This window comes from Phyllobates terribilis, unplaced genomic scaffold (assembly GCF_046119375.1).
Source record: "Phyllobates terribilis strain yellow unplaced genomic scaffold, ASM4611937v1 Scaffold_5__5_contigs__length_657084704, whole genome shotgun sequence".
NCBI classification, from domain to species: domain Eukaryota; kingdom Metazoa; phylum Chordata; class Amphibia; order Anura; family Dendrobatidae; genus Phyllobates; species Phyllobates terribilis.
The window spans coordinates 416,258,077-416,278,271 of record NW_027362765.1 but is presented as its reverse complement, the minus strand read 5'-3'; the positions used below and the strand labels follow the sequence as shown (position 1 = coordinate 416,278,271).

At 48.6% G+C, this 20,195-nt stretch overlaps 1 protein-coding gene across 1 annotated transcript in view; it reads right to left on the bottom strand.

Moving 5' to 3' along the window:
- Positions 1 to 2,144: 2,144 nt before the first annotated feature.
- Positions 2,145 to 20,195, bottom strand: part of LOC141273398 (alpha-2-macroglobulin-like protein 1) — a 196,128-nt gene continuing 178,077 nt past the window's right edge. Inside the window, exons 36-37 of the mRNA XM_073685168.1 lie at positions 2,579 to 2,713; positions 2,145 to 2,311 (exon numbers count right to left, since the gene is read on the bottom strand). Of these exons, the coding sequence (XP_073541269.1) occupies positions 2,286 to 2,311; positions 2,579 to 2,713 (161 nt within the window). The 3' untranslated portion in view covers positions 2,145 to 2,285. The remainder of the gene's footprint in view (positions 2,312 to 2,578; positions 2,714 to 20,195) is intronic.

Sequence of the window (20,195 nt, the reverse complement as noted above, 5' to 3'; positions counted from 1 at the left end):
AAGGGAGACACAGACCAGGTCCAACAGAGGCAGGGGAACACTATGAAAAATATGGGACAGTTTCATTAGTCACTCCCAACATCCAGGCTCTGATGCGCGGGGTAATGTGACAAAGAGGGAAATGTTTGTGAAGATTGTGAAGGAGTACCTAGCCAACCGTACCAGCGTCCTTTGTGATTCCTCTGTGCGGTACAACTATTGGGTGTCCAAGCTGGACACGTTGGATGAACTCTCCCTCTACGCTTTGGAGCTAGCTAGCCCTGACACTAGAGTTTTGTCAGAGTAGGTTTTTAGTGCCGCCGGGGGCATGATAACTGATAGGCACATCTGCCTGTCTACTGAAAATACTGAACAAGGCCTGGATTGGCCCAGACTTCTCAACGTAACCAGATGACAACAGCAGAACATAAAACCAATTTAAATATTCCTTTTTTTCTGTTGTATTACCATGCACCCATTCCCACCCAAAAAAGAGTATATGGTTCATGGTTTCTTCTTTTTCTTGTCCTCCTCCTCCACCATATCAACAGAGCCCTCGCTCCAAATTTTTAGAGGGTCATCAGACAGCTTTCAGTCATAATTTTTAGAAGGTCATCAGGTGGCCCTCACTCAAAATGTTTAGCGGGTCATCGGGCGGCCCTCGCTCATAATTTTTAGATGGTAATCATGCGACCCTCAGTTTTAATTTTTCCAGGGTGTGTATGATGCCCTTCTTCATAACTTTTACAGGATGTGTATGAGGCTTGCCTCTACAATGCTCTTACATAAATATGTATACACCACCAGGGGTAATTATATTTAGCCTTTGGACTTAGTGCATATGCTTTACCAGTCTAGGAGTTCCACTCCTTAAAATTGAAAAAAAATGTTTCTGAGGCCCTATGTGTCTTCCAGGGTGTTTTACAGTCCCCACTTCTAATTTTTGGAAGCCCTCACATTTAGTGCATAGGTTTTATGAGTCTAGGGGTCCTACTACCTAACAATTTTAATAGAGTGTGTATGAGGCCTTCCTTTATGTCTAATACAGGTATATCAGAGTAATTCTTCCTTCCAAATTTTTTGGAGTTTTTGCATTGTCTGCATAGGTTTTGTGAGTTGTGGATATGTTTATTCTTTTGAACTTCTGTTTTCTGCTTCATGTTTTTAAAGACGGGAAGCAATAAAAATAAGTGAATTTACCATTCTTCAGATGGCTTTCGCTTGAAAGCCGCTAATTAATTTATGCATGAAAGTAAAAAAAAAGAAAAAAACAACCTACACTAACGTTTCCTTGAACTATCTTCTGCTAGAAAAAGTTAGCGGGTACGCTGGTATCAAAAATTGTAACCACCAATCTCTGTGCCTTGATAGTGAAGTGTAACTACTATGATCTATATTATTTTATAAACAGCAAACTGTGTACCACTTACCCAATGAGTAACAATTAATTTCCAAACATTATTGAGAGACTGTAACTGTTATTCTGTCTTATCTGATGTTGAAGTGAAACCATTCCCTATGTAACTCTGACTTGTCTGTGTCCAACATTGCTCCATTCCCGTATCTGGTATCTAAAGGCCACATGTGAAAACTGACCCTCCTGCAAGTATTTCTGTTTAATTATTCGTATGCATATACATTTGCATTGTATACAAACATTAAATTACTTCTCTTCAAGCAATCCTGACTTATATAATGTATTATACCCCAGGACTGCATTTTAAATTTCTCTGACTAGTATTGGAAACCATTTACAAGCTTGTTGACATGCAGTGCTCTGATTAAAACTAGGCTCCACAATACAGTGGTAGTTCATTCGATAAGTATACAACAGTGTAAGTATGTATTAAATATAGTGCAACCAAGGATATTGTATTAAACCTTTATATCTTGAGTCTTTTACGTTCTTTTGTATTACTATGTGAATTTTTTTTCTAGAGTTGTCCTTGGTGGATGGGCTTGTTCTGGTGTGGAGTCGTAGAGCTGGACTGTTTAAGCACTATCCAGTCAATCTCCACTCTCCACCACTTTTAGAGGAATTTTTTAAGACTATGGAGGGTTCTGACGATTAAAATTTCATATTTGCAAAAATGTACACTTGTATACATAATCTATTTTTGTTCCTTTTTAAGTTCGCAACAGTCTGACATAAGACAAGACTCGTGTTAGAAGGACACTTTCACTTTAATGATTATTTAAAAGCAACAGAATGTGATGGTGTGTATGTCTGAACATTCTTCCCGCTCTTCATATAATTTTCTTGGTCTGTTCCAAAGAGAAGAGGTCACTGGGGCAATATGCTTTGGTTATTGGCCTACTATCTTCTTAAAACCTGTGAAAAATAGAAACATTTTGTAGATCAAACAACAAATCTACAGATCCTGAGCCCGATCCATATAGTAATGTTGAATAGATGTTGTTCATGTTTAGGGGCTGTCCTAAGGGAGTTAGAGATCTCTAGCCACAGAACTTTGTACATCAAACTACATCAGTGTACAATAAAGGGTTCTTTCTGATATTATAACAGGAATTGATAAAAGTAATACAAAGACAAAAAAAAAAGTTAAGAGTCTAAAGAAGATAAAATGTGAAGTCATACCATGGTGGAAACACCATTTGGTCTCAGGGATGCTGGTGTCGTAGCAGCAGCCTCTATGTTCACATTGCTCCTTTGTTATCCTTGCGTACCCACAATCTTCTCTTTCGGTAGCAGATAATGCACAGTGAGCTACGACTGAACATGGACAAGTTATTAAAATGTTATCTGTTACAACATATAATCTTGATAGGCCATCAATGTAAAAGTAATGAACAACCTCTGTAAAACTTCTGCAGAATTATGCATTCCTATGTTGTATGAGGCCAGAAAATGCTTGTGTTCAACTTTTTTTATTGGAATGATTTCTTGTCAATTAACTTATGGTAAAGTTAGTGACTTTGTAGTGGTTTGTAGAGCACATAACTCATACAGCACAGGGGTCATAGTTAAAGAGGCTGTCTGCTCTGTGTGACTGCAGACTTATATGAATCCCCGCAGCGCACAGTGCTGGTTTCAGACCCGGGACCTGAGGGTATGTATGAGTCATGCATACTCCCGGTCAGTGGGCATGGCCTTGATCCATACGCATAATGGGCCACCAGCCGGTCTTGTCACTAGACTGGGCACAGCCTCGCTCCATACAAGTGTATGGAGTGAAACCATGCCCATTGACCAGGAGTATGTATAACGCATATGTAGCACCCCGAGGACTCAGCTGCTACAGGGGTATTGCACCTCAAACCAGAGGTGTGGTGTTCCACTCCCGGGTAAGGATGGAGTGTGGGACCGAGCTCAGTTAGCTGCATGCACTACACTCATCCCATTTCCGGGGGACAGAACAACGGTACTCCCACTAGGTAGATGTGCAGGTACGACAGCGTCTGTCCCTGGCTGGAGTGGGAGGGGGGGAGGAACATCCCAGTAGTGTAGGAGCAGACAGGGGAGGGACTCTGGGCATAGGAAGGAGCCCATTGGGTGTTAGTCACCTGGGCTCGGGTGTCAGAGGGAGTATATAAGGTGGGCACCATCTTGAGACAGGGTTGAGTCTGAGGAGAAGCTGAGGGAGAGTTCAGCCAGAGAGGGCTGACAGGGAGCTGTGGCTCCGGCTGGGCCCAGCTCCAGGGCCAGGCCTGAAGCGCAGAGAAAGAGGAAGAAGAGGAAAAACCCAGTGAAAGGCCCAGAGACACAATTAGAGGGAACCCTGAGATCCCACAAGTGAACTAAGACGGGTGAAGGGTTGGCAGAAGAGGGTACCGGATCCCAAACTGGTAGAGGCTAAACATCCTTAGCCAGGAACCGGAGGTCGTGGACAAGTTTTGGCGCGACCCCTCACCATATCCACCAGGAAGGCAAACCACGCATAGGGTCAGGGAAGCCGGGAAAGGTTTCGCCACTAAAAGACCCGAGGGAGCCGGACAAAGGTGGGTCCCTGGTGAGGACGGCCCGTAGGAAGGAATAGAGGGGAGCTTGGGATCACGCTCTGGAACTGCCTGGGGGTTGGCCGAGTCCCGCACCTGGTGGACGCAGCACGGCTCGGGTGGTCACTGCTGGCCAAAGTGACCGGAGCAACACCTGTGAGTAAAAGCCTTGAAACTGCACCACACGTCTCTGAGCTTCCTTGCTGCACCATCACTACCACTATCTTCCACATCTGCTGCCCTGAGGTCATACCCCTCCCGTTGGGGGTTCTACCAGCTACGCTGCACAATCTTACCACCGGCCTCAGCGGTCTGCCCTGCAGCGGCGGCTTCATAGCCGCATTCAACGGGTGGCGTAGTCGAACATTCTAACATCTACTGCTAAAGACTGCCGCTCAGCTTGACTCCCTGGGCACGGACCGGGTCACCGCCACGAGACTACTACCCCCATCTGATCCGGCTCCGGGTAAGCCCCCATGCGCGCGATGCCGCACGACATAGCAGGCCCAGGGGCGCGTCAACTTTGGCGTAGTCGGCAGGATTACGTGCCCGCAACCACCGGGTACTGCGTGCCTGAAGAAAAGTTCACATTTACCGTAAAAAGGAGTCTCCCGCCAATTCCAGAGGGTTCCCGCCATCGGACGCCATCTCGGGTCGTTTCCCGCCGTTTGCCCGCCATCTGCAGCCTTTTCCCGCCATCCACGGAGTTTCCCGCCATAAGGAGACGATTCCCGCCATCTGAGACGGTTTCCCGCCCTGGCAGAGCGGACTCCATTATGGGCGTGCCAGAGGGTGGCAAGAGGCCACCTCCCATCGTGGGCCAGGTCCAGGAATGGCGCCAAAAGCGGAAACCGCCCCCACCAGCAGAGACTGCAATGATAGAAATGTCCATCAGTGTGAGAGGGCTGCCCCTGGAACTGACAATCACTAAGTTGCCACGGGACCACCCTCAATGGGGGCGGATACAGAACAAAACAGAGAAGATGGGTGCGGCCTGGAGGAGTCTGGACAGATCGCACCCGGAGATGGAGGGAGAGTCGATCAGCACCGACCCTGTGGTCCGGAACATGTTACAGGCTGCCACCCCAGAAGGCCTGGTGGAGATCCTGGCACAGCTCCCCAGAAATCGGGAGCGTGCACAGACCGCGCTGGAGGCCTTGGCCCGGAAGATGGCCCGGGTACAGCAAGAAGCGCTGGCCGAGTGGAGGAGAGAGATGGTCCAGCAGGCTGGAACCCGCCAGCAGAGGATGCCACCCGCAACGTGGAGCGTGTCTGCCCCTGAGGATGGTGCAGGAGGAGCGGAGGCCGGAGGCGACGCCGCGGAGGGAGCTGCAGAGATGGAAGCAGGTAATGGGGACGTCATCACCCCGTGCCCCGTAGCCGCAAGCCTGCCCCAGCTCCCCGTCGCAGAGCCCGAAGTTCCACTTACCGCGCCCGTTGCCGCACCGCCGCTGCTTCCAACTAGGCCTCAAGCGGCAGGAGCCGCGGTCGTGCCCTCTGTTACGCCACGCCCCTTGACCCTGAGCGCGGCAAAAGAGGAAGTGCCCCCTGGCCTGGTCGCAAGGCCGAGTACCCCCGGGCGCTGCCGTCTCCACAGTACCCTTCACCTTCAGAGTGCCACCGGCCTGGTCGCAAGGCCTGGTGAATCCGGGCGCCGCTGCCCCTCCAGTGCCCTCAACTTCCACAATGCTGCCCCTGGGTGAAGATCTATTCGCACAGCACACTAGCCCGGACGGGCTGCCTTTCATTTGGCCACCGGAGTACGTCAACCCCCGACTCCGGAAGGAGTGGCCCCAGTGTGAGCCTCTGATCCCGGCTCCGGCGCCCTCCAACATTGTCCCGCTCCCATTGGAAGAGGCCCAATTTGCGTGGGACCCCACCGGCGAAGACCTCATGGGGTTCACCCAAGAGACCCGGGAGGCCGCAGCCCAACGTGAGGAGTGCTGTCGTCAACAGCTGGAGGTCTTTCAGAGGGAACGGCAAGAGAGGCGGGTCCGCGAGGAGCGGCTGCAGGTCCAAAGCGCGGAGCAGAAAAGCCGGACCTGACGAAACCGTGCGGCCCACGGTCCCTGCGCCACCGGGACTGTCATAAAGTTTCAAATGGAGCACGGCTGGGGCTTTATCCGGGATCACAGAACCCCCGGCGATGTCTTTGTTACCCGCAGGGATGTTGAGAGCCACCTGCCGGAGGGACACCGAGGACGTGACCTCTACCCGGGTGATGAGGTTACCTTCACCCGGCATCAGTGTGCCAAAGGACCATACGCCCTTCACGTGCACCGGTTGACGGAGGAGGAGTTGCAGTATGGGGAAGATCAAGAGGACCCGGACGGGTCTGAAGACTACCCTCAGGAGGAGACAAGGAGAGGACACCGCTACTAAAGGGGAGTAGCATAAGCAAAGTACTGTAGATAAGTTACCCGTAGGGGTACCTAAGTTGTTGCTAATCAGAGTATGGTCCCCGTTGGGACTAGTGTGGAACTGTTTAAAAGAACTGTTTCCTGTGTGCCCCTATCCCTTACCAGGCTGAGGACTGTGAGCAGCCATTCCCCTATTCCCCACTGGCCGAGGACTGAGAGCGGCCATACCCTGTAAATAGTTGCGCTTCCTAAAGCGCCCCCTTTTGGTTTTATAAAGAACTGTTTTTCTCTAGTGACTGTTGCACTTTACCCGGTCATAAGTTGCACCGTGGCCGGAGGAACAAGAATGCTTTATATGGAAAAGTTTTATATCAAAAGTTTATGCTGCTAAGATAGTAATCTAAAAAAAAAAAAAGTTACCTGTAACGTTATATTTTTCTGATAATGTTTTTTATAATGTTTTATATCTTAGTGTGTACTTTAAAAAATTTTTGTATGTTTTGTTTTATTCTTTTACAGCCCGAGGACGTGCTGTGGTTTACCAGGGGGGAATGTAGCACCCCGAGGACTCGGCTGCTACAGGGGTATTGCACCTCAAACCAGAGGTGTGGTGTTCCACTCCCGGGTAAGGATGGAGTGTGGGACCGAGCTCAGTTAGCTGCATGCACTACACTCACCCCATTTCCGGGGGACAGAACAACGGTACTCCCACTAGGTAGATGTGCAGGTACGACAGCGTCTGTCCCTGGCTGGAGTGGGAGGGGGGGAGGAACATCCCAGTAGTGTAGGAGCAGACAGGGGAGGGACTCTGGGCATAGGAAGGAGCCCATTGGGTGCTAGTCACCTGGGCTCGGGTGTCAGAGGGAGTATATAAGGTGGGCACCATCTTGAGACAGGGTTGAGTCTGAGGAGAAGCTGAGGGAGAGTTCAGCCAGAGAGGGCTGACAGGGAGCTGTGGCTCCGGCTTGGCCCAGCTCCAGGGCCAGGCCTGAAGCGCAGAGAAAGAGGAAGTAGAGGAAAAACCCAGTGAAAGGCCCAGAGACACAATTAGAGGGAACCCTGAGATCCCACAAGTGAACTAAGACGGGTGAAGGGTTGGCAGAAGAGGGTACCGGATCCCAAACTGGTAGAGGCTAAACATCCTTAGCCAGGAACCGGAGGTCGTGGACAAGTTTTGGCGCAACCCCTCACCATATCCACCAGGAAGGCAAACCACGCATAGGGTCAGGGAAGCCGGGAAAGGTTTCGCCACTAAAAGACCCGAGGGAGCCGGACAAAGGTGGGTCCCTGGTGAGGACGGCCCGTAGGAAGGAATAGAGGGGAGCTTGGGACCACGCTCTGGAACTGCCTGGGGGTTGGCCGAGTCCCGCACCTGGTGGACGCAGCACGGCTCGGGTGGTCACTGCTGGCCAAAGTGACCGGAGCAACACCTGTGAGTAAAAGCCTTGAAACTGCACCACACGTCTCTGAGCTTCCTTGCTGCACCATCACTACCACTATCTTCCACATCTGCTGCCCTGAGGTCATACCCCTCCCGTTGGGGGTTCTACCAGCTACGCTGCACAATCTTACCACCGGCCTCAGCGGTCTGCCCTGCAGCGGCGGCTTCATAGCCGCATTCAACGGGTGGCGTAGTCGAACATTCTAACATCTACTGCTAAAGACTGCCGCTCAGCTTGACTCCCTGGGCACGGACCGGGTCACCGCCACGAGACTACTACCCCCATCTGATCCGGCTCCGGGTAAGCCCCCGTGCGCGCGATGCCGCACGACACAGCAGGCCCAGGGGCGAGTGTCACACTGTCACAGAATACTGGAGGTAGGGGGCCTAAGCTGACCCTAAGCTGGGGCCCTGACTAATCCCTCATCCTGGAGGTACTGTTAAAGGTACAGAGGTCCAGGCCGCCAGCGTAACCCCTACCTCCTGAGGATCCCTGCACCACAGTAATCTAGTCCTGAGAAGGACCCCGATCACAATTGGGAACCAGCAATAATATGCCCACACACACAGTATTTAGACGAACGAGACAGTACAAGGGAAAAACCAAAACCACCTTGCATACAACTTCAACAAAACTACAACAGAGGGAACACCAACGGGAAAGGAGATAAATGATAAAGCGAGGAAAGGGAAATAACACTTTCAAATACACTTATCTCAGCAACTCCAAACACCACGATCCGCTCTGTAAGTCTGAATGAAAAGCTTTCACCGACACCTCACAAACAGACCTGCAGGAATATAAAGGAGTCTCACTAACGAAGCATTGATTGCAGCTGGGCGAGGCTGGACCTCAGCTAGCCCAGAGAGAGAGAATTAACTCCTACACTGCCGAGAAAACACAAAGCACCAACAAGTCAGCTGCGAGAAGTCAGGCTGTGTACTCGTGACGATCTTCGTGGCAACACACCCGTGACAGTACCCCCCCTTCTACGAGGGGCCTCCGGACCCTCAGGGCCAGGTTTATCCGGGTGAGTCGTGTGGAAGGCCCGAACTAATCGGTCTGCGTTAATATCCGACGCAGGAACCCACATCCTCTCCTCAGGACCATACCCCTTCCAATGAACCAAGTACTGAAGGGACCGGCGATTAAAGCGTGAATCAATGACCCTCGATACCTGGAACTCCAAGTTACCATTGACAACCACAGGAGGGGGAGGTAAAGGTGACGGTACCACCGGCGCCACATACCTCTTAAGCAATGATCTGTGAAACACGTTGTGAATTTTAAACGTAGGGGGGAGGTCAAGACGGAATGCCACCGGATTAATAACAGAACTGATTCTGTACGGCCCGATGAACCTGGGACCCAGTTTCCAGGAGGGAACCTTAAGTTTAATATTCCTGGTAGACAACCATACCCGATCGTTCACACTTAGGAGGAGAGTGTCTGGTCCGGACCTATCAGCCATACGTTTGTATTGGTTCCCCATAGTATTCAGATTCTTCAGCACCCCTCTCCATACTGAAGCGAGAGATGAGGAAAATCGTTCCTCCTCCGGAACCCCCGAAGAGCCCCCCCTACTGAAAGTACAAAACTGGGGGTGAAAACCATATGCCCCAAAAAACGGGGACTTACCAGTGGACTCGCTTCGCCTATTATTGAGAGCAAACTCTGCCAGAGGTAGGAAAGAAGCCCAGTCCTCCTGGTTCTCTGACACAAAACACCGAAGATATGTCTCCAAGCTCTGGTTCATACGTTCCGTCTGACCATTGGTCTGAGGATGAAAAGCCGACGAGAATGACAAATGCATCCCCCGCCGTGCACAAAACGCCTTCCAGAACTTGGACACAAACTGAGACCCCCGATCAGACACCACCTCGGAGGGTACCCCGTGAAGCCTCACAATCTCCCCAATGAACACCTGCGCAAGAGTTTTAGCATTAGGGAGAGCCGGAAGAGCGATAAAATGTGCCATCTTGCTGAACCTGTCCACTACAACGAGTATGACCGTTTTACCCGAAGACGGAGGGAGGTCCGTAATAAAGTCCATAGACAGATGAGTCCAAGGACGCTCCGGGATCTTCAAAGGTAAGAGGGCCCCAGACGGACGGGTATGTGAGGTCTTAGAGCGCGCACAAACCCCACAGGACGCGACAAAAGTTACCACCTCTTTATGTAAGTTAGGCCACCAAAACCAACGCGAGAGGAGATCCACAGTTGCTTTACTCCCCGGGTGTCCTGCAAAAACTGAGTTATGGTGTGCCTCGATCACCTTTTGTCGCAACTGATCTGGAACGAACAGTCTCCCCGAAGGTCCAACAGGGGCGTCCCCCTGAGCCTCCAATATCTCCTCCTCCAGCTCAGAGCATACTGCCGAAACCACCACCCCCTCCTGAAGAATAGGAATCGGGTCGTCTGTATTCCCGGCCCCAGGGAAACTACGAGATAAGGCATCCGCCTTTACATTTTTAGACCCAGGACGATATGTAACGACGAAATTAAACCTGGTAAAAAACAATGACCACCTAGCTTGTCTGGGATTCAGACGTTTAGCGGACTCCAGATATAGCAGGTTCTTGTGATCGGTGATGACGGTGACCGGATGAACTGCCCCCTCCAAAAAATGGCGCCACTCCTCAAAAGCTAACTTAATGGCCAGGAGTTCCCTATTGCCGACATCGTAATTCCTCTCAGCGGACGACAATTTTTTAGAGAAAAAGGCGCACGGATGCCACTTACCAGGGGACGAACCCTGTGACAATACTGCTCCCACCCCTACCTCGGAAGCGTCTACCTCTACAAAGAATGGCTGAGACGCATCAGGTTGAATGAGTATGGGTGCCGAGGCAAAACATTTTTTCAAGGAGGAGAATGCTTGACAAGCCTTGTCAGACCACCTAGAAAAATCCGTCCCCTTTTTAGTCATGTCTGTGAGAGGCTTAACCATGGACGAGAAATTACGAATGAACTTCCGGTAATAGTTAGCAAACCCCAGGAAACGTTGTAGTGCCTTAAGATTCTCCGGCCGATCCCACTCAAGAACTGCCCGCACTTTCCCAGGGTCCATACGAAAACCGGACGCAGAAACCAGGAAGCCTAAAAACTGGAGTTCCTGTACGGCGAACACACACTTTTCCCATTTGGCATACAGTTTATTATCCCGCAAGATCTGTAACACCTGTCTAACGTGCTCCTGATGAGACACCAGATCCGGCGAGTAAATTAAGATATCATCCAGATATATGACAACAAACTGTCCCACCAGGTGGCGAAAAATATCATTAACAAAGTGTTGAAACACCGCCGGGGCATTAGTCAGACCGAATGGCATGACAAGGTTCTCATAATGCCCCTCCGGAGTGTTAAAAGCCGTCTTCCACTCATCCCCCTCCTTCATCCTAATCAGATTGTACGCCCCCCTGAGATCCAACTTAGAGAACCATTTGGCGCCCACGATCTGATTAAAGAGATCGGGAATAAGTGGGAGCGGATACGGATCTCGGACCGTAATCCGATTAAGTTCACGGAAATCCAGGCAAGGGCGTAGGCCTCCATCTTTCTTCTTAACAAAGAAGAACCCCGCGGCCACCGGTGAAGATGAAGGTCTAATATGCCCCTTAGCCAGACTTTCTGAAATATAATCCTTCATGGCCTGCCTCTCAGGACCAGAAAGGTTATACAACCTAGCTTTAGGTAACTTGGCCTCAGGGAGCAGTTTTACAGAACAGTCATACTCGCGATGAGGAGGTAGTTCCTGACACCCATTCTCCGAGAATACATCCTCAAAGTCTGCCAGAAATGGAGGTAAGACCCAAGGAGTAACCGCACCGATGACCGTGTTCATGCAGTTTTTATTACAGAATTTACTCCATTGGCTTATCTCTCTGGTTTGCCAATTAATAACAGGGTTATGCTTAGCTAACCAAGGAAGGCCCAACACTATAGGAGTGGGAAGACCCTCCAACACGTAGCAAGACAACAGTTCTTTATGTATTGCCCCCACTTGAAGTTTTACGCCATGCACAGCTTGCAAAAAACTTCCCTGACCGAGAGGCCTGGCATCGATCGAGAATATGGGGATGGGTTTAGCCAACTCACTCAATCGCATACCTTGAACCCGGGCAAACCGAGCATCAACCAGATTAGCCCCGGCCCCACTATCCAGAAGAACAGATATCCTCTCAGTTCTCGTACCCACCACCACCTCCGCCGGTACGAGAAACTGAGACGAACCTAGGGACGAAATACCTACTCCCAGATTGCCGTCCACCACACAACCTGGGATCAACAGTTTTTTCGACGATTCTTTACTCAGCAAGGGGCGGGATGGACACCCCCCAATAAAATGTCCCTTTTTCCCGCAGAGGAAACACCTTCCTGTCTTATGGCACACCACCGGTCCCCTTCCCCGAAATGATGTCCCTCCTAATTGCATAGGCTCCTCCGGACTGACCAGGGGAACCACCATATGAGGGGACCTTGTAAGAGGTGGAGACATTACAGGGGGTAGAGTTATCCCGCACCTCTCCCGAAGCCGTCTGTCAACGCGAATAGCAAGGGCCATAGCGGCTTCCAGTGACGCGGGAGAGTCACTGTGCCAACACATCCTGTAATTTGTCGGATAAACCATGACAAAACTGGCTCCTAAGAGCCGGGTCATTCCACTGGGTGTCCGTGGCCCACCTACGGAACTCTGAACAGAATTCCTCCGCCGGACGATCTCCCTGCTGAATCCTACGTAACTTAGACTCAGCAAGGGAGATCCGATCTGGGTCATCATATACGAGTCCCAAAGCAGCGAAAAACCTATCCACTGACTGGAGAACCGGGGAGCTTGGGGGAAGAGAGAACGCCCAAGATTGTGGGTCCCCTTGTAGGAGCGAGATGACAATTCCCACCCTTTGTTCTTCACTGCCCGATGACCGAGGCCGCAGCCGAAAGTACAATTTGCATGCCTCCCGGAAAACAAAAAACTTGTCCCGCCCCCCAGTGAACCTGTCAGGGAGAGCTACTTTAGGTTCTGGTCCGGCTTGCTCCAGAGGATGCAAAACCTTGGACCTAACGTCCGCCAGCCCCATGGACAAACTCTGCAACTGCCGAGCTAGACCGGCTACTGGATCCATGGTAGCTGGAGAAAAACTAAGTGGGTCGGTGAAAATGTCACACTGTCACAGAATACTGGAGGTAGGGGGCCTAAGCTGACCCTAAGCTGGGGCCCTGACTAATCCCTCATCCTGGAGGTACTGTTAAAGGTACAGAGGTCCAGGCCGCCAGCGTAACCCCTACCTCCTGAGGATCCCTGCACCACAGTAATCTAGTCCTGAGAAGGACCCCGATCACAACAATTGGGAACCAGCAATAATATGCCCACACACAGTATTTAGACGAACGAGACAGTACAAGGGAAAAACCCAAAACCACCTTGCATACAACTTCAACACAACTACAACAGAGGGAACACCAACGGGAGAGGAGATAAATGATAAAGCGAGGAAAGGGAAATAAAACTTCCAAATACACTTATCTCAGCAACTCCAAACACCACGATCCGCTCTGTAAGTCTGAATGAAAAGCTTTCACCGACACCTCACAAACAGACCTGCAGGAATATAAAGGAGTCTCACTAACGAAGCATTGATTGCAGCTGGGCGAGGCTGGACCTCAGCTAGCCCAGAGAGAGAGAGAATTAACTCCTTCACTGCCGAGAAAACACAAAGCACCAACAAGTCAGCTGCGAGAAGTCAGGCTGTGTACTCGTGACGATCTTCGTGGCAACACACCCGTGACAGCGAGTCACATACATACCCTCGGGTCCCGGGTTTGAAACCAGCACTGTGCGCTGCGGGGATTCATAAGTCTGCAGTCACACAGAGCAGACAGCCTCTTTAACTATGACCCCTGTGCTGTATGAGTTATGTGCTCTACAAATTAGAGCTAATAATCGCACACCCTTCACATGATTACAGATATTAGGGTGTATTAACACTTCGCAGTTACTGTACATTGTGGGTATACTGTTATGATTTTTACAAAAAATTGGTAAGAATCTACTGTGTCAATAAATCCAATTAGGACTTCTCTTAATCATTATTATGTTGTTTTAACCCTTTGATTTCCATAGAGCACAACTTCAGCCTGACCATCAATAATTACTGTACCCTCTTTATATCCTGTCATCCACTCTTTATTTCCCCGTTTTCTTGTAAAGTTACTTTTTCTTCTTGCTTGTGTTATGATATTTTAATTGTATTAATTTTTATTGCATCTCACACAAGGTACACTGCACAACAGTTCAGTACATTTTATCTTGCTGTACAGTTCTTATAGGAATTTTGGTTTTGCATGCTACTTATCTATATTTGGTCCTAAACGGGGTTCTCCAATTTATTTAAAAAAGAAAAACGGTTCTTTACTCACCCTGCTCAAGTCCACGAGTCTGTGCCCTATGTCTGTGATAGCCTGCAGTGCTGATGTCACATCGACAGAACTGCAGTCAATCAGTGAGCTCAGCAGCACGTGCTGTCAACTTGGGTAGAGCTGCTGGACTCACGTTTTGGCTGTAGCACTGCTGAGGTAACAATAGCACTGCAGATGATAACAGATACGGTGAGCATTGGCAAAGACCCCAGAGGAGTGAGTAAAACACAATTTTTTTTTTTTTTTTTTAAACTGCACCTGGGTTTTTTTTTTAAACCGGAAAACACTTTTAATATTCTGCAATATTGTTTTGGCTGTAAACCATCTGAGCAGCCATAACTTGTGACGTGGGTGTATGCGGCTTTGTTTTTTGTTATTATTCATGTTATTAATTTCATTGCTATTTGGAGTTCATATGAATATCTTAATTATTAATTAATTTTTGGTTTATAATTTTTCTTAGCATTTTTTTACTGATTACATGTAACACCAAATTTTCTGATGTAATGGAAAGAAAACAGTTATATCATAGCTATAGTATAGGTTGCATATACAATATACTATTATTTATACATATAAAATTATTATATATAATATATATATATATATATATATATATATATATATATACATATACAGTGCAGAACAAAAGTTTGGACACACCTTCTCATTGAAAGATTTTTCTGTATTTTCATGACTATGAAAATTGTACATTCACACTGAAGACATCAAAACTATGAATTAACACATGTGGAATTATATACTTAACAAAAAAGTGTGAAACAGCTGAAAATTAGAGATGAGCGTTGTTCTACTCGAACTGTTCGCCAATCTCAAATTCGAGCTGTTTTGGGCGGTGTTCGAGCCGTTCGGCGAACACGAACAATTTGAGAAAAATTCGGCTGTTCGAGGTTATGTTCGATAACTGTTCGTGCACCAAAATCATAACTGGATTTTTTCTCAGTAATGATGAAAATTAATGTTAATACGCAGTTTGAGTGTACAGCGGGGTGGGGGGAGGGGCAGGGGATGGATCTCTGCAGGAACAATGAAGATCTCCATTTTTTTTTTCTCTTTCCCGCATTTACAGTGGGGAGGTGCAATCTGTCAGCCTATCAGCAGCGCACACACGGAGCGAAGTGCTTTTTTTCACACAAGCAAGGGCATGTGTCATTGGCAGTGTATGTCACATGTCCTTGCCCTATAAGACCAAGCCATTTTCCCCGTCGCCACCATTTTCTCACTGCTGCAGCTGCGTGTTAGACGGCACCGCTGTTGCTGTGTGCGCTATACCTTGTTAATTTCAAGCCAATTTTCGCACAAATCTACAGATAGCTTGGGAGTAGGGAATAGTTGTGATTGCAGTCCTTTTAATGACTAGGTTACAGCATTTCCTACGACTTTTATCAGGGAGGTCTGTGCTCTTAAATAGATAGATTGTGGGAGTAAAGACTAATTGTAATTGGAGTCCTTTTCAGGACTAGGTTACATCAGTTCCTATCAGTTTTTGCCAGGCAGGTCTGTGCCAGTGCTGTGCAAGTTTTTTTCACAGCATTTGGCTGAATCTAGCAAAGCTAATCCTTTTTGGCCTATTGCAGAGTGTGTTAGTCAGTGGAGTAGCCTATCTGTGTTGCAAGATATACCACATGTGTATAGAATACCAATTTTTTTACTGCACCTAGTGAAGTAAAATCTTTTGGGCATAGCATCATTCTATTAGTCCATCTATACTGACCTCCATCAGGTTGCAAATTGAATATAATTTTTTTCTGCATCTAGCTCTGAAAAAATATTGGGCTTCTAGCTGTGTGTGGGACTTGTTGTATTAGTCCATCTATACTGACCTCCATCAGGTTGCAAACTGCATATATTTTTTTCTTCATCTACCTCTGAAAAAATATTGGGCTTCTAGCTGTGTGTGGGACTTGTTCTATTAATCCATCTATACAGACCTCCATCAGGTTGCAAACTGAATATATTTTTTTCTGCATCTACCTCTGAAAAAATATTGGGCTTCTAGCTGTGTGTGGGACTTGTTGTATTAGTCCATCTATACTGACCTCCATCAGGTTGCAAACCGAATATATTTTTTTCTGCATCTACCTCTGAAAAAATATTGGGCTTCTAGCTGTGTGTGGGACTTGTTCTATTAATCCATCTATACAGACCTCCATCAGGTTGCAAACTGAATATATTTTTTTCTGCATCTACCTCTGAAAAAATATTGGGCTTCTAGCTGTGTGTGGGACTTGTTCTATTAATCCATCTATACAGACCTCCATCAGGTTGCAAACTGAATATATTTTTTTCTGCATCTACCTCTGAAAAAATATTGGGCTTCTAGCTGTGTGTGGGACTTGTTGTATTAGTCCATCTATACTGACCTCCATCAGGTTGCAAACTGGATATATTTTTTTCTGCATCTACCTCTGAAAAAATATTGCGCTTCTAGCTGTGTGTGGGACTTGTTCTATTAATCCATCTATACAGACCTCCATCAGGTTGCAAACTGAATATATTTTTTTCTGCATCTACCTCTGAAAAAATATTGGGCTTCTAGCTGTGTGTGGGACTTGTTGTATTAGTCCATCTATACTGACCTCCATCAGGTTGCAAACTGAATATATTTTTTTCTGCATCTACCTCTGAAAAAATATTGGGATTCTAGCTGTGTGTGGGATTTGTTCTATTAATCCATCTATACAGACCTCCATCAGGTTGCAAACTGAATATATTTTTTTCTGCATCTATCTCTGAAAAAATATTTGGCCTTCTAGCAGTGTGTGGGACTTTCTCTATTAGTCCATCTATACTGACCTCCATCAGGTTGCAAATTGAATATAATTTTTTTCTGCATCTAACCCAGCCAATAGTTTTGGCCTAATACCACAGTTTGGCCACTCAGCTCTGCTCGGTTCCCATCCATTGTTTTTTGTGTGCAAAGAACTCCAGAGTTGTTAATTAGTTAACCACCAAAATGAGTGGAAAAAGGCCTGCTGCTGGTGGAAAGGGGAATAGGCGTGTTGGGAAGGGGAAAAAAGGTTGTGTCCGTGGGGTAGGTGTTAAAGCAACAGTAACATCTGCAGAAGAAAGACCATCTTCCAGCCAAACTAAAATGTCTACTTCTTTTAGCGGACAATGTGATAAGATCCCTTTCTTACGGCCACGCCAATCGCTACAAATTCCAGATGAGGCACACAAACAGCAGGTGCTTCAACGGATATCAAGTGCTCCTTTAAGTGGGCTCTCCTCCACATCAACTTCAACATCACAAATACTCCAGTCCTCAAAGGTGTCACCCCAATCGCACTTGCTTCCTCACAGCTCCCAAATCTCCAGCTGCCCGTCTGAGTATGAGGTAGAACAGATGGTTGAGTCTGCAGAGCTGTTTACTCATACTATAGCCTGGGAATCAGAGGTCGACTCCAGCGCTTCTGTGAATCCAGATGAGGAAATGATCTGCACTGATGCCCAGAATCTTTATGAGTCGGATCCAGGACCAGACGCAGAAGGTTCTGACCATAATGTAGACCCTCATTCCCAAACTGTAACTCCTGTTGGTGGAGACAATGAGGAAGACGATGATAAGACTCAAATACCTGATTGGAGCGACAACTTTAGTTTTTTGTCAGGGCAGGAACAGGTTGGCTCTGAGGACGACGGGTGTGATAACGCACAGGGTGATGATGATGAGGTTGGAGATCCCACTTACTGTCAACCCACAGTCAGCCAAGAGATGAGGTCAGCAGAGGAGGTGGAGGAAGATGCTAGTGATGACGAGGTCAGGTTGCGCCTTCCTGGACAGAGACGTAGTACTGGAAGCACGTCAACAACTGCATCCTCAAACACAACTCTGCCTCTCACCACAAGTCGTGGTGGCTCTTCAGGTCACATGGGTGCTAAGCCTTGCATAGCCTGGGCATTTTTTCAGATCGATAAAGATGACCCAACTCGTGTTATCTGTAACATTTGTCAGCAAAAGCTAAGTAGAGGCCAAAAAATACATAGTTTGAGTACTTCATGCATGAACCGGCACATGGACATGAAGCATAAGTTGCAGTGGGAAGCTCAGTGTGCTACAATGCGGCCTAGCCGGCCGGGCCAACCACCGTCTGCCATATCTTGTGCATCCGCGGCCTCTTCATCCTCTGTGACTGGGGGGACAGCAGTCACACCTGTTTTGGGGCGCAGACCTGCCACCTCTTTACCCGCAACAGCCAGCGTGATTGGCAGGTCATCATTTTCTTTGGAGGTGGTAACACCAGCTGGTGTTGAGCGCTGTCCGACATCGATAGCACCACCTTTGGATCAAGGCAACCTAACATGTCCGCCTGCATCTTCCTCACAGACCAGCAGTTTGCCGGGGACACCCTTATCAACCCCGTCTAAGCACAATAGCCAGCCCTCGGTCCCTCAGATGTGGACAAGTAAAAGACCATTTCCTCCTAGCCATGAGAAACCTAAGAGGTTGAATTTCACCATCTGCAAGTTCTTGGCTACAGAAATGCTGCCTTTCCGCCTGGTGGACACAGAGGATTTTCGAGACCTTATGTCCGTCGCAGTGCCCCAGTACCAGATGCCCAGTCGGCACTACTTCTCAAAGAAAGGTGTGCCTGCGCTCCACCAGCATGTCGCACACAACATCACCGCTTCTTTGAGAAACTCTGTGTGTGACAGGGTGCATTTCACCACAGACACTTGGACGAGTAGGCATGGACAGGGGCGTTACATATCGCTGACTGGGCACTGGGTAACTATGGTGACAGCAGGACAAGGGGCTGCTGTCCAAGTCTTGCCGTCCCCACGAGTTGTGCGTCAATCCTCTTTATGTCAAAGTTCCTCCACTGCTTCTGCCTCCTCAACCTCCTCTCGGTCTTCCACCTGCACCCAAAGCCTGTCTGGTCATGCCACAAGCTTTCTAACTGCGCAGAAGGGATCCTGCACACCTCCTTACTATGCTGGCAGTAGGGCTCAACGTCATCAGGCGGTTTTTACATTGAAATGTCTGGGAAATGTGAGTCACACAGCTGAGGAGTTGTGGTCAGCTCTGGAGAACCAATTTCATGAATGGTTGTCTCCACTGGACCTGAAACCAGGGAAGGCCGTGTGCGACAATGCTGCAAACCTGGGTGCGGCCCTTCGCCGGGGCAATGTCACACACGTGCCTTGTATGGCTCACGTGTTGAACCTGGTTGTCCAGCAATTTTTAGCCCACTATCCCAGACTAGATGGCCTTCTGCAGAGGGCACGGTCGCTGTGTGCTCACTTTCGCCGTTCGCATCCCGCAGCTCAGCGACTTACATCTCTACAGAAGTCGTTGGGCCTGCCACTTCACCGGCTAAAATGCGATGTGTCTACCCGGTGGAATTCAACTCTGCACATGTTGCAGCGACTGTGGCAGCACCGACAAGCCCTGGTGCAATACGTTCTGACATATAGCCTGGGCCAACGAGATCCAGAGGTGGGGCAAATCACGCTGGAGGAGTGGTCTCAGATCAGGGACCTATGCACCCTTCTGCACAGTTTTGAAATGGCGACGAAGATGTTTAGTGCTGACGATGCCATTATCAGCATGACTATTCCGGTGATTTACATGCTGGAGCACATGTTAAACAGAATTCGGAGTCAGGTGGTGGCACAAGAGGAGGTGGAGGAAGTAGAGGAGGAGGAGTTGTATGCGGAAGGGCTAACATCTGCAAGGTCCAGACGGTCGGCAGCACCAAGGCGGCAGGCATGTGAGGGTGGGGGAGATGGTTTTACCAGGGCGCATGGTAGCAGCCAAACTAGTGAGGAAGGTGCAGGAGCCCAGGAAGAAGTGGAGGACGAACTGATGGAAGACCCATCAGATGAGGGAGACCTTGATCACATTTCTGTTGTGCGAGGTTGGGGGGAGAGGACAGAGGAAGGAAGCATGATTGTTACCTCGCCACCAACACAACAGGGACTTGGTGCTCCTGGATGCGCAACACACATGAGTGCCTTCTTGCTGCACTACCTGCAACATGACCCTCGAATTGTGAGAATTAGAAATAATCCT